This window comes from Dreissena polymorpha, chromosome 8 (genome assembly GCF_020536995.1).
Source record: "Dreissena polymorpha isolate Duluth1 chromosome 8, UMN_Dpol_1.0, whole genome shotgun sequence".
Classification (NCBI taxonomy): Eukaryota; Metazoa; Mollusca; class Bivalvia; order Myida; family Dreissenidae; genus Dreissena; species Dreissena polymorpha.
Window position 1 is genome coordinate 74,827,497 of NC_068362.1, and position 16,443 is coordinate 74,843,939.

General features: G+C 33.2%; 1 protein-coding gene across 2 annotated transcripts in view; it reads right to left on the reverse strand.

Annotated features, from left to right (window-relative positions):
- Positions 1-16,234, reverse strand: part of LOC127841853 (zinc finger CCCH domain-containing protein 13-like) — a 56,378-nt gene extending 40,144 nt beyond the window's left edge. Inside the window, exon 1 of one of the 2 annotated variants that reach the window (XM_052370979.1) lies at positions 14,740-16,234. In XM_052370979.1, the coding sequence (XP_052226939.1) occupies positions 14,740-15,407 (668 nt within the window). In that variant the 5' untranslated portion in view covers positions 15,408-16,234. The remainder of the gene's footprint in view (positions 1-14,739) is intronic. The other variant, XM_052370980.1, reaches the window with a different exon arrangement.
- Positions 16,235-16,443: the final 209 nt, after the last annotated feature.

The following is a 16,443-nucleotide window of genomic DNA, read 5'->3' on the forward strand; positions in this document are numbered from 1 at the left end:
AATAGGATGTCGATAGCATTGCTACATATGATTCGCATGAGATGCTTAAGGATGATGCCGCGTACTATGATGATTGTGATACCGATACCATTGATGAAGATTATGATGATCACTATGATGTTGATGACGTCATGATGATGCAATCATGATAATTGCTATAAGGGCGATATTGATAATGATAATGTTGGTGGTGTGATGATAAAAATGATGGGATGATGATGTCATGATTTAAGATGATGATCATATTTTGATGACGATTATTATAATGTTTATAATGTGTTGTTGTTAATAACGCTTAATAATCATAGTGATCAGGAAACTGAATACATTATTCATACGCACTTACCTGATGTAAACAAACTGGTCAAAGTGGACGTTCTTAGACCTTTTATCGAGGATCTCTACTCTATTTATAGGTTGGGGGAATACATCACTTCCGGCATCGCTTTCCTCCATTCGGATATCTTCGAGGTCGACGCTGTCTAGATTCCTCGCGAACCCCTCCCCGATAGGGGGCAGCACCCGAAAGTTCGACAGATTCGTGCTGCCTTGTTTGGCATCAAATTGGAACCGCCTGTACATGGTGGCTTTATTTGTTTTTTCTATTTGGGTGGTTGTTCTGTCAGCTACCGTCAACAGTACCACGCGCCATTTTGAACGTTTACACCATCAGGCTTTCGACATTTATGACATTTCATTAATATTCATGTATTGGCCTTCTGCACCATGATTGACTACACGTCTGTAAAGTGTTTTTGATTTACTTGATTTATAGATTGGTGTTTTTTCTAGCAACGAGTATTCGTGCTCAGTCTATGTGAATACCATTTAAGAAACAATTACAACTGCAGTACGATTGATGAAACGTCAAACCCCACATAAGCTGTTCACGGCGATCGTGTATATGCAAACGGCAGATGAGTTGATGTCAAATAATTATATGGTCTATTTCACATAATATAGGTAGGCAAAAAGTGATCGATTGATCTAGAAATGCAATCTCGATGTATTGACAAAGGTCTTCATATAGCGGCGAAGACAAGTGTTTGCTTTCAAATATTTGCTACCGGGTGTGATCTGTTGGCGGCTCTTGCCTTCCACACTTATACAACGAAGACATAGACATAGACGATGATATAACCCGTGATAACAATATTCTTTTTTTTTCAAAACAAGTAGACCTCTTTTGAATTTAAATACCAGTACACTTTTATAAGGAGTGTTCACGGAACTTAACACACACTTTTATTGGGGATGCTTCGATAAAAAAGAATCCGTTTGATTAGAGTAGTGTAAATAGTATTTGTCTACAGTTAAGTCCTGTGAATATCGCACACGGACGATCCAATTCAAGCTTAGCTTTATTTCAGATATTGGATGGAGCGCTGATTTAGACTGCAACCTTTAAAATATGCTCTCAACAATCCAGGTACTGGCCTTAATGTGAAACAAACACAAACACCGAGTCAACACGTTATCAAAATTGAATTGCACACACTATGTTCTTTTTATACGATCAGTCACACATATATAACTCGAAGTTTACTCGAACCACAAACGCACAGCCATTCCACGTGCTCATTCGAGTAGATGTGCCAAGTCCGAGTATTGCATTCGATTCTGAGATGAATGCAAAAAATTATAAACATGTTCACACGTAGAAACACCAAGCTGAAGTTACTTTACATGATAATCATAACACATACATTGTCCAAGTTTCGCATTTCACCAACTATTTGTTTAATTTGGTTCTCAAAATTAGAATTGATACAGTAACTCCTTTAATAAATGAACGTTTACATTTCTACAACTGCAGTCACATAAATACAATATACCGCCATGATAAACGTGTTGTTTAATTAAAGAACTTTGTGTTTATAGACGTCTCCATTGTCTATGGAGTTAAAGTCTTTCAAAGCCGTGTGGATGGGTTGATTAAACAATACTGCTGTCATTCAATGGCTTATCGTTTAGTTACAACTTGAGTTGGACAATACCAAATATACTCCTCTTTTTCAGCGAGTTCTATTATTTCTAAAATTGTCTAAGAGCTACACACTGCTCATTATTTTAAAGCAGCAAAGTTAAAAATGAAATCTGAAATACAAATCAGAAAATCGCCTGTGACATCGAGTGCACTTCGTGTTTACAAATCATTTTGCAGAACAGTTAGTTTGAAAATATGTTAACCAATTGATGGTAGCGGAAAAAAAGAAACGAAGAATGCAAAACTCAAATTTATGGAAGGGAATATCCGCCAGTGCATGCATGCTGTTAAATGACATTCTTTTTTGATACATGACAGTTGCATTTTGTCTTGTAACGTTTGATGTGCAAACATTTCATTTTCTTTACCACATATTGGTAAGTTTATAATTTCTTCATATATATCTTTACTTCGTGTGTGTTATTGACAACTGCAGTTAAACTTTCGGAATTTGTTTTAATGCTGTTTCGAACGGCGTTCTTTGTTTTATTATGTGCGTTGTGCTATGTTGCAACTGAACGTAACTAGCTGTAAATTTGTTTGTGGTTCTATATAGTACTTCTTAAGTCCATTGCTATTACGTCTCTGATTCAGAATAAGTATTCGTTTCTGCATACACACGCCGGGTATGCGGATACTTTGATAACAGATGACACTTCAATACCAGATAACAACAAAAGCCACGCGCGAGAGTTGAGTTCTTCCGCTTTTTTGCATTTATGTTCTGTTCATTTGGTTTTCAGACACGTAACATTGTTTGGTCGATTAATGGTATAGTACTTCGTATTTCGGAGCAAGAAATTCGTGAAAAATAACAGTGGATTATAAAAAGGGAGATAAAATGTCATCGATAATCATCATGAATTCGATGATCAGTACGTATTTCAATAAAATAAAAAATACTTGGAAATAAATCAAGAACGTGCCAACTAATCGAAATAAAAGATCAATATGTCAATTAATGTTACAACATGTTAAATTTTAGTTAACTAACGTATTTGAGGAAATTCAAATGTTTTAAGAGTCGTATGCCAAATTTTCATGGACACTTCTTTTACCGATCATCTCAAAGACAATGGCACTTCGATTCCAGATAACTCGACACTTTTTACCAGATATAACACACTTTATTTAGTGAATCAGAAATGCAGAATTCGCTGTGGAATAATGTTATAGTAAGCAGGAAATAAATAAAAATGTATGTACTGACGTAAATTAAAAACGAATTACCGAAACATGTTCTTATCCCTTTTGAATATGAGAATACAAGGGAAAGGGAAGTGTAAAGGTAATATATAAGTAGAGCTCAATATAAAGGAAGTTTTCCAATATATTTTAAATTTTGTGGCAACGCATTAGTATCGTCTTTATGATGCGATTCTAATGAGCACCAATGACAAAAGATTTTATGAGGTGTATTGGCCGCTTTAAGACCCCTTACTCCCCTTATCGAAAGTCCTGCTATAAGTTCAATTGTCGTGTTGATCCACATGATCCGTTGTATTTTCAATTCTCATAATCTCAATTTACCACTTAAAAACAAGTTGATTATTTAGACAATTATTTTCGGTCGTCACTTGAAATATATTACTTCAGAAATAAGCATTTGAATCTTATTTAAAATTTGCACGTATAATATTAATTAATAGTAATAAGATTTTTGAAAACGAACAACGCCATTGGTTATATTTTACATGTGTATGTAATTACGTTATGCATAGATTCCCAATGTGTCGGGCTTGACAATGCAAATTGTTTGGTAGGAATAGCCATAATATACATAAATGCATTTCAGGTAGAAGATAAAACTCGATTATCAGAGTGCCCAATTTGTTGAAAGTCTCTGTTATCCGAAGTGCCCTATATCGGGAATCAAAGTATCCGCAACTTCATGAATACCACCTATTAAAACATGCTCTATCTTCGTTTATATTTCATTGAATGTTATCAAAATTTCAGTATTTGAAGCACAGTGATTACTCTACATGCTGGAATATCAAACAATTTCTTGCAATATTTCTAAGTAGTTTTATTTTGTTGAAATGCGTACTGTTCATCCAGTGAATGCTGTTTCCGACCGAATTTTGGGAAAAATCTACTATTATTCCGAGATTTTTTTCTTTGCAATAGAAAATGATACACCATTTATAAACTCGACCATGCGCTTTGTCTAAAAAACTAATCTTTATGATATAACTTTAAAAAAAACCTGTTGAACTTACCTCTCGCGCGTGGCTTTTGTTATTATCTGGAATCGAAGTGCCTTCTGTTATCAATGTATCCGCAAACCCAGCGTGGTACACCGCCATTATAAATATTTCACGTTGCAAAAAGAGAATCATTATTAAAACCCCCAAATTCTAGCGCAAATTACTATTGACGGGAGATCCCTCTAAACATCAAAATCAGCAACTTACGCGCAGAGATTTGACGGGAACCAGCATAGCTGGCTCAAATCCCTGCCTCCATAACCAGCGACGTGATGATAGCCTTGCCACGTGCTACAATAATTTTACCATTCTTATTTTAACTAAATTTTAATTTAGGTATTTTTTTATTATTATGAACCTAAACTTAGACACTATTTTCAAAATGTAAAAGAAAATGATACTACTTTTCATAATATAATACTTAAACCAATAAAATAAAATCCCACCAAATCTGGTAGGATTTTCTTGTGATAGCAGAGATTGTATGTGAGAGAAAGGAACGACAACTCTGCGTGGAGATTTCAAAATCAGACCTCCGATATCAATCGTGATACATCGACTATCCCCGTAATCCCGCGTAGATAGGCGGTGAGCAAGTAATAAACTTCCTAGTCTACATCGTGTCTATTGTTTTGCCGAAAATGATTTGAATCCCCCTCTCAACACTTTTTTCTTGTTTTAATTGTCATTGGGCAAAATGAATGGATTGGCGGACATTCCCTTCAATACATATTGTGAGGCTGATGGTTTGTTAAAACTGCGATTTAGTAGATGAAGCGCTATTATTGCAGATGATAATGAAACAATACTGCAGTAAGAATAACGATGCAGCTGATGGCGGTTATAAACACGATTTTGAAAATCACGATAGCAATGAAGATGTGGGACAGAGACGACACAGTTAATACTATTTAATTGATTATATGCACAGGTAAGTTAAAACATTTAAGATATTTCAAAGACGCCCAACAAACAATTCTTTCAAAACATATAACAAAAACATTCACATAAAAACCGTATTCATCTGTGCACGAAGCATCACATTTTGTTGTGCTTTATAACGTACTAAAAATAATATTCAATTGAAGGTAAACCTCATCATCACGTCTGTTTATTTCTTAATGAGAGGTTATCACTTTAGCTCTACACAACTTCAAAAACGACTTTCTTTTGATTGCTAAGATTGATATATCCGACAAATCCACCACCTCATAACCATGTTTATAAATGTGCGCCTGGTGAATTTCATCCGCATCGTCCGTATCTACATCCACGATAGGTGTCGTTAGTCGACCACCTATAGACAACGATCCAATCTGCACGGATTCCGACCCCCATATGAGACTGTTCATTTGGATACTGATACCAGGAGATGTTAGTCGGGATTTCAACGTAAGATCAATTGTCTGCATGATGATGTGGTGTCCTTACTAAATGTTTGAAAAAGCGAACGTTTTTTGTTACCTTTTCATTCCCTTATCATTTTTATTAAGAATGTGTTAGCATTGCATTCAGATTATGCACGTAATAAAAGTTATGCGTAGCAATTTGCTGGTTTATGTGTTCAGTACAGAAAAGGGAATCTTGCGTAGTGCTGTTTTGCACTTAATTTATCACAAAGCAGTTAGACAAGCGATCACAGTTGGCATGTCCTTTATCTAAACATCCTCCATCAATACACATAAACGAACCTGATTCTGTCTGGAAAACCAGTCCGCTCGTCTTATCTTCTCTATATAGTACTACATGAGGACAGTGGTTATATGGAGATTAGAAAAAAATGCAGAGAATGAAGCCTTGGTCGTAATACTTAACATGAACAGAATATAATAATGTCAATATTGGTGTAACTCGGTTAAAGCATTGTCAGTTTAGGCATTGAGCATGCCAAAACACAATAGCAAACAATTCACTGAGCTGATTAGGTATAAATCCTTAACAAAAAAAATTCTGAACGTACACAGTTGTTGTTCTATGCGAAGATACATACGGAATAATATGATACTGCACAATCTTTTTAAAACATCAGGCGATTATAAAATGTTCCTCAAAGAAGCGACCGACTGACCCCGATACTTATTACGTGTCAATCATAGACTTGGTCTTTGTCAAGTCACTGGTCAATCATAGAACAGAACAGGACAGACAGTTTATTAAGACTTATTCATAAGAACATCGTCTTTAATGCATATAATTATAAATAAAGTAATGTCACGTATCAGTATACTATAGTAGGTAACCAAATAAATATAATAATGTATATGTGTTAGTAAGTTAAATGACATTTCAGAACTAAATTCGATGAAATGACATTTCTAAACAAAATAAGAACAGAGGACAATAACGATTTTGACAAGGAGAAACATAATAATTTTAAAGGCAGTAAGGTCAAACTATTACAAATACTATCAGTGACTGCAAAGTGATACATGCACTTCTTTCAAGAAAGTCAAACTATTTATTCAGTAGTATTATTTAAAATAGCATTTCGTACAGTTAATGCTTCCTTTACATATTTACAAACGATTAATATTTCAAATTTAAAAGTTGATGTTAATAAACTATGGAACTTAACAACCGATGGATTCATGAAATAAAAGCGTTTAATGAATTTTGCCGTAAATCTAAGTAGTTTTCATATTCAAGAGTAGTTTTAAATATTCTATACATATCTAGAGTAGAAATTCTAGTCATGTCACCAAACCATTCTTGCTTAAAGGTGTCAATAATTCTGCATTTTAATTCGCAAACAAAAGCATGACTATAAGTTATATTTGCAGCTTCAAAAACATAGAAAAATCCGTAATCTTTTAACAATTGTTTAACATTTGCACCCCAATTGTTGCGTCCCTTATTACAATCATTTAATGCTTGAATATACACAGTTTGTATAATCATATTTTTACTGGTAATAATTTTTAACCAGTACTTAACAATTCTTACATATCTATTTACATATAATGGATATCTGCCTAGCTCACCATAAACTGTAGCGTTACATGTGCTTATTTTTACATTTAACAATCTCTTGCAAAATTTTAAATGAATGCGGTCGATCTCTTTTGATTTATTAAAACCCCATATTTCAGAGGCATAACAACAAATAGATCCAACAAAAGAATCAAACAACTGACAAAATAATTTCGGCTTAAGATCATACTGCTTACATTTATAAAGTAAAATATTCATAGCCGTAAGGGCTTTTCCAACCAAATGTTCTTGATTTTAAGTGAAACTACCAGTGTAATTCAAAACAGTGCCGAGATAATTAAAATTATTGACGATTTCTATATCTTGGCCATTACATGTCCATTTTTCATCTTTTCGAATTTTACCCCTATAACGAAAATCATTATTTTTGTTTTAAAAGTATTCACATTAAGTCCCCATGTATTACAATAGACATATAGGTTATCTAAATGGTTCTGTACTTCTTCTGGTGATTTACCTAGAATATCAATGTCATCCGCAAATATTAATAAAATTAAGGTTATGTCGTCTGTATTTAGGCCAGACAATGTGCTATCTTGCAAGAATAGTTCTAAATCATCTACAAACAGTGAACAAAATCGGGGACATTACCTCCCCTTGTCTTAGACCGACAGCATAACTAAAGTATACAGAATATGATGTACACGACTTAACACAAGATTTAACATTTTCATACATATTCTTAATTATTCTCAATAGTTTACCTTGTACACCAGATTTATACATTTGTAACCATAATTCATTGCGATATATACTATCAAAACATTTGAGCAAATCAACATATATAACATACAAACGTTTGTTTTCATTTTAAAAATTCTGCACGACAGACAACAAGATATAAATAGCATCGACAGTTGAACATCCTTTTCTAAATCCAAATTGGGCATCAAAAATTTTAGCATTGTCTTCACAAAACGAATCGATATTTTTGTTCAAAATGGTTGTTAACAACTTAGAAAAACAACTAACAAGTGTTATCCCTCTATTATTACTAGCATCATCAACAGAGCCTTTTTTATGCAGAGGTATGATAACTCCTTCTGTCCACTGATCGAGGAAAAAGTCAGAAACTTAAATACTATCAAACATGTCATCATAATGGCGATTAGCATGGATCTGATAACATATATTGTTGTAGCTACGGTCAAGACGAGAGGTTGACCTTCTTGTCCGGACATCCTCACTCACAAATTCATATTGTATGGCTTTGATCTCACATTTTATTTTACGGAAGGTATAAAAGTATATGCAGTAAACAGTTCTTTTTAAAATGTTAAAACTGTATTTAAATTACTGTGCTGGGCAATCACTCGGTTTCCCCACAATTCCCACGCAGCTCTACCTAGATTCATATGAAATGATTTAGTTACTAAATCTTAAACAAACATAGCTGACATAAATCATAGTTAATTTGAATGATCTTGATAGTTAATGATAACGAACAAGAGCCTAAGTATTAAGAACAACACTGGATTCATACCTCCTTAACGAGATTTTCTTTTCAGTGGAGAGATATATAGTAATATTGGCTTTTCCCAAAACAAGGTGATCACATTGCTTTATTAAGATTACATCATTACCTACAGTTCATAAAAAGTTCAGCTGTATTTTGTTTATAAGCCAATCATGTAAACTAAGCGACACATAATCGACAAAAAAAGTTTAATAAAATAACGGTTAATAACATGACGTTTGATGAAATGTTAAAAATAACCCAATTATGATATTTAACAAATGACACAAAGATCTATCAATGTTTTTGTAGATCTATGGAGGGAATGGACAATTGAAAATATGTTATGAACATTTTAAGTCGTATGCGTGATTGTTAACAGGGTAAAAATTGGAAAGCTTACTAAAACAAACTGTTATTGTTTCCATTTGGGCAAAAGTTGTTGCACAATAAAAATCCAATCATTTTATATATACTTAATATTACCAGGCACAAACGTAAAAAAGGCACAATTAAAAATGTTAAATGTTAAATTTGCGGGCTAAAATAATGAAGCAAACATTTAATAAATTAAAATTTCTGAAAAAATGTGTACGGCCTTGAATCAGCAATCAAGTTAAGAAATAAAGATCAACTTAATGAAGTAAAAGTCAATTGTGTTTTAAACATCTGAATTCGGCATTTGTGAATCAGACAAATCAACGTATAGAATATTGCGTGATGTTAAACATAAAAGTTTCAGACAAACAATTTTAAAGATTCCAAATCAATTAGTGACGTGCGAAACCCGTCACTGTAGTCATATCAATAATAAAAGAAGAAGAATAGCGTCCAATTTATACTTCTTTACATGGAAATTAAAGCTAATCCTGAGTTGATTACATACGCTGCTTTAAGATATTATTCAATTCGATACGAAAAAGCAAATAAAACGGTTTGCCATTCGTTTTGCGCAATTAACGTATTGACAGAATCGAAATGGTACGTTTTCTCAAATACTTATTGGTAGATATTTGGTATGTCAGTACATAATTATAAAAACGCCCATTGGAGTAACTTTTTTGGAAACCACATATTCACTAACGAAATGAAATTGAATTAATTAATAAATTATCTTTTATTCATTTTACTCGCAGTACAATGCTTTGCAAGACTTGTTGATTGGGAACGACATCATTCTGATGTTGATCTGTATATATATTACATATAGATAGCTTAACGACATGTTAGCATGTATTTTCATAGAATAATAAATTTTAATATTAACTAAGCACTTTACTACACACGAGACTATCCTGATTTGCAACAGTTTACCGATATACATATGAAAATGTCTTAAATCTCGTAATCAAACTTTACAGATCACAAAAGCTGAGTACTTTATAGAAATTACACATCTGAGACTCTGTATTTTGCGATTGTCATGTACTTGTTATAATTTGAATAAATCAACGATTAACAATTGGTCATGGGCTGATACAGCATTTCATTAAATTACGTGACGACGACGATATTTGCATTATTTGTGCAATTGTACATGTCTTGAAAATATCAAAACTTTCTTCTGTCATCCAAAATAGGTAAATGTGTGTGTTCTTTAATAAATAAGCATATTTTATAACACATTAACTGGGACATTAAATTTAATAATGGTTTTTGTGTGCTTTGTCAAATCAATAATGTTTGTGACTGAATATTAATTTTTACAATTGGTTCTGATTTATTACATGTTTTACTGTAAAATACACTGCAGACGTTATTGATTTTCAGTGTATTGGTATTGGTACTGTTGAAGTGTATTTGTGTATGATGCTTTACTTCATTTAAACAAAATTCGTTTCAGATTTAGATTACTAACCATGATGTCTTATAAATATATATATGCATTTATCACCATGAATTATATGTTTGTCTTGACCATTCGTGTTTGAACTTATATTAAAAATTATATATATTAAACAAGAGTTGTGTTTGTCAGAAACATAATGTCCCCTAATGCGCCGCTTTGATTTTTTTACCATTGACCTTGAAAGATGATCTTGACCTTTCACCACTCAAAATGTGAAGCTAGATGAGATACACATGCATGCCAAATATCAAGTTGCTATCATCAATATTGCAAAAGTTATGACCAAGGTTAAAGTTTTGTGACACATACAATGACAGACACCTACAATGACAGACACATACAATGACAGATAGACAGACAGGCCAAAAGCAATATACCCCCGATCATTCGTTCCGGTGGCATAAAGACATTAAAATTAGTCAAAATGATATAGTGGCATTCAGAAAATACACGTGTGCCGTAATGATTAATTAAAGAATCTGTCGTTGATATCTCTTATTAGTCGTTAATTTGAGAGCCGATACTACCACTCTCAATATGAGTATCAATGAGCTTCCATTAATAAACCTGAGAATTTCAATAAATGAAGCATTTATATTTATAAATGTTTTATTCATATTGATTCATACTTGGATTTGGCGTTGTATAAGAATGACCGATATGCATATTTAAACATTTCTATCAAGTCTTTCAGTGTTAAAAATGTTCTTTAATATCTTTGTGCATGAATAGCATTGTTTAAACGGAGTCTCGTCAAAGAATGAAATCGTATTCATCTTACTTCATTTCATTTGTACAGCATTAATACACTATTTGTAATATACTAATGACACGCGAGGTATCTTATGGGGTTCAATAAGTCAAGCTCGCTAACATCTTTCTTGTTTGTATGTGATTCAGAGCATGAAACAGTCATATTTATGAGACCGTTTTCCTCTGTATACTGCATATATTGCTTCCGAATACATTTGTTTTATCACACTCGAACAGCAATCTTTGTGTGAAGTCTGCTAGAATTACAAACACCCTAAAGTTATGGTTACAAATAAGAAACATAGAAAAACGATATTCAATGTCGCTATTCAAGTGCGGTACGATTATAAACCCGAACAAACAAAAGAGTGTCATGTCAAATATAACATTATTTGATGTTAGGCGTGCATTTTATATTGGCAATAAGACTTTTAAATGCACTATAAAGCGATCTATCTTTGCATTAATGATTAAACAACACTTAACCGTTCCCTAAAGTGTATTTATATATAAATCTATTGCCTTTGGAGTGAATACAATCAAACTAAAGAGTTTTTTTTAGTTGAGTTTCATACAATTGAAATGGAACGTTTGCCCTAATACTTATTGATAGATATTTGGTATGTCAGTACTTACAAATACGCATAACAATCAAGAAAAGTTATCGGTAGTGAAAAGGGAAATATCGCTCGTGATTACGCAATGAAAGTTTCCTTATTTTGAGAAAGACATATTGATTAACGAAATGCAATTTAATTATCTTTAATTCATTTTACTCGCAGTAAAAAGTTGGCAAGACTTGTCCATTGAGAACAAAATCATTTGTAATGTTTATGTGTTGCTATGGTGAATATAACAATATATATATATATATTTATATATTCTACATATAATTAGTTTTAAGACATGTTAGCATGTATTTTCATAGAATAGTTATTTTTAATATTAATTAAGAACTTTACCACACACGAGACTATCCTGATTTGCAACAGTTTACCGATATACATATGCATTTTTCTTAAATCTCGTAATAAAACATTACAGATCGCAAAAGCTGGGAACTTTATAGACATTACACATCTGAGATTCGATCTTCTGCGGTTTACCGTTAATAAGAATGTCGGTACACGCTCTATCGGGTATTTACATTTTTCATGTTCTTGTCTTAGAATAAAATCAACGATCTACAATGAGTGATTGGCTGATAAATCATTTCGTCAAATTTCGTGACGACGACGTTGGGCAATATTTTTAAAACAGTACATGTCTTGAAAATATCAATACTTTCTTCCGTCATCCAAAACATGTAAATATTTCTGTCTCTTTACAAATAAACATATTTTATAATACATTTATTACATTTTTTATTGTAAAATGCACTGAAGACGTTATTGATTTTCAGTGTATTTGTATTGTTACTGTTGAAATGTTTTGTGTATGATGCTTCACGTTATTTTAACAAATTCGTTTCAAGTTTTCAAGATTACTAACTATGATATTATATATATATATATATATATATATATATATATATATATATATATATATATATATATATATATATATATATATATATATATATATATATATATATATATATATGATTTTAACACACCATGAATTATACGTTTGTCTTAACCATTCGTGTTTGACTTTATATTAAAATTTAAATATATTAAAGAACATTAAAATTAGTCAAAATGATATACATGTAGTGGCATTCAGAAAATACACGTTAATTTGAGAGCCGAGATAACCACTGTCAATGTAAGGATCGATGAGCTTCCATTAATAAACCCGATGATTTCAACAAAAGTAGCATTTATATTTATGTATATAGATGTTTTATTCATAAAAACTTAAACTTAAATTTTGCGTTTTATAAGATTGACCGGTATGCATATTTTAAGATTTTATCAAGTCTTTCAATGTTTAAAATTTTCTTTAAAATATTTGTGCACGAAAAACAGGGATTAAACGGAGTCTCGTCATAGAAAGAAATCGTATTAATCTTAATTCGCATCATTTGTACAGCATGAACACACTATTTGTAATATACTAATGACACGCGATGTATTTTATGGGGTTCAATAAGTCAAGCTCGCTAACATCTTGATCCTTTGTGTGTGATTTAGAGCATGAAATATTCATATTTATTTAAAGACCGTTTTCCTCTCGGTACTTCAGATATTGCTTCCGAATAAATTTGTTTTAAAACACTCGAATAGCAATCTGTGTGTTAAGTCTGCTAAGATAAAAAAAAACACCCTCGAGTTATGGTTACAAATAAGAAACATTGAAAACGATATTCAATGTCGCCATTCAATTATGCAGTGATACGATTATAAAACCAGAATACACAAAAGAAACGCATGTCCTATTTGACATTATTAGATGTTAGACATGCATGTTTTATAGGCACTTAAAAGTTTAAAAGCAAATCAAGTGATTTATCTGTGCATGAATTAGATTTCTATTTGAAGAAAAAAAAACACAATGAACTACGTTTTGTAAAGTGCATTTACAAATACTGCCTTTGGAGTGGATAATATAGAACTACAGTAAAAAGGGTTATATAAGTTGAGTTTCTTTCATCTTATTTTTTTTATAAAACGCAAACTATGTATTTACATATGTATTCATTAAATGATTTAGACGAATGTTTACATACCAGGAAAATCAAGATTTTTAAGCTCAGTTTTATTACTGACAATAAAAATAAAAGAACAATTGAACCGCGTCATGCATAAATGGTTCTTATGCCATAAGCGTCCAGCGCAAATCGAGACTTGCCTTCGCAATAGCGCAGTCTGGTCAAGACCTAAGGTGTCCGCTTTGTAGTCGCACACGGTGCCATGATTTTATTAACGGACGTCGTGGCTCCTTAACAGACTGTGCGAATTCAAAGGCTGAACTGGGGCTACGCTGGCCGTTTATGACGTCATTTTCGGATGACGCAGTGCAATATTCTAAACGTAGGTTTTCACAAATTTGGGGAGCTTTGGAACATTGTAACTTTAAACGTCGGATTAGGAAAAACTTTAAATCAATATAAATGTTCGTTTGAAGTAAAGAAACACAGTAATGTGTTTTGAAGGGAACAAACTAACATGGTTCACGTGAGTATTACAAATACACTAGTTAGTTACAGTTGCTAAAATGAAACAATTCGCGTATCCTAGTTTGACTGCATAAAATGGTTCACGTATCGCATCAAATAAAATAAAAGACGTCAAGGACTACTCTTGCAGCAGAAAGTAGAATATTCCGTGTAGAATATTCCGTATATATATATAATATTATATATATATATATATATAATACAAGATATGCCCTGTTGTTATCATAACCGACGCCTTCTTTCATTTTATTAACTGTAAGCTCGATCGGCTATTAGAGTGTTTTGGAGACAACAGCATAAAATATATCATGGTTTCTAAAATTTTGAAACAGTTGTAATGACCGTTATGCTTAAAAGAAACAGGTAACTTACTTAAGCAGCTTCTCTGTGCCCGGTCCCGGGTCCGAGTAAGTTTCCGCCCATATCCGCGCCCTGTCCCGCGCCGCCTCAACGCGTGACCGGTGACTTCCGGGCGCAGGCGGGCGACCTTGACTCGGGGACGTAGGCTGAATAGGATCTAATTTACCACCATTACGCTCAGACTTTTTTAGTCTGTCCTGAACATTTTTTGCGTTCAACCCTGATTTCCCGGCATCTTTTTGCTTCTTTGTTGGCTTGCCTAATGATTCCTCAAAACTGCTGTCAAATCGCACGCGTTTGTCACTAGCCCCGCTGTTTGCGGTGACCTCCTTAATGGTCTCGTCAATATCAACGTGCGACAAGCTGTGAAAATTAAACGCTTTAGTTTTTGTTCTTTTTTCATCCCCATGTCCAATAGATTTGCTTCTGTCGATATTCGACTTTCGTTTCCGATTCTCCTTTTCCGCATGAGCGACGTCCTCGGAGCGTGTCCGGTACCGACGCTCGATATCGTTGCTCCGAAACGCCGGCCCGTTTATTGATAGCTCCAGGAGCGATGGTCGTCGGCCTCTGTTCGAAGGATTGCTTTGGTGTGAACTTCCGGTAGGAGCGCCAATGAGCCCCTTGTTCTGGTGAGCAGTGGGATTCGGCATCCCAAGCCGCGGAAGTAGAGTTGACATGCTGATTTGTTTTCACTGGAAATTTGCAATCAAAAAGTTGGGTGTAAATCTCATCATGTTTGTCACAGACGTTATGTAACACGAACACTTGGCTTTTCAAAGTGTTATCAGCGATGAATTGAATCAAAATGCATTAACACTCAAAATTAATCATCACCAATATGAACGATTCAATAAATCCTTACGAATGTTTTGCATTAATTTCACGCGCACAATATCTAGTTTCACATGTCATGTTCGCGATTCACACATAGCAATAAAATAATCTATTCAAACAAACCATTTGACAAACATTTAATTTTTCGTTAAATGTTCGTACTTCCAAATTTCAATTATTCACACCTTTAAAATTTCCGTCACACTCGGGTACCACAGGTGAACATAATATTGAATAACAATATTTATACACAGTTTAACAAACCATTGGTCAATATCGTCATTTATTTATTTGTGTTATCCCATTTATAGCTCTACTCTAGCTCTACCTCTACTTTTCCAGTATAATTACAACAAGTGATCTATAACCAAATACTGACGCAGATTTTGTCAACAAAACAGATTGCGTGTTGTAATTATACTGGAAAAGTAGAGGCGAACTTTTGCAAAGGGTTGTACTGGATTAAAAAAAATAGGATTTACATGCTACCAAAGGATTTATTGCAGTCTTGCGTATAATTCTTAAAACCTTAAGAACACAATAATCCGACAATAAGCAATTTCATCCCATGGTATCCAACAAACGACTTAGATTTTAATCACTGCGTAACGATTATTATTGACACTTTCTCGGATACAAAAGTGAAAGATTAAATTTTATCAAAACGCCCATAATAAATGATCTAATACAACCAAGAGTGGGGGTACGATATGTTGCATGTTGTTACAGTGCGGTGATCAACTGTTTCGATTTCAACGAAGGCGTTCATTCTTAAAATATCGTGTGTCTAGTTTATTTTCAGTTAACTTGATAACCATTTTTCCAATGTTATCCGTACTTTTTGGTTATGTTCACGGTAACGAAAGTATTAAAGGGATC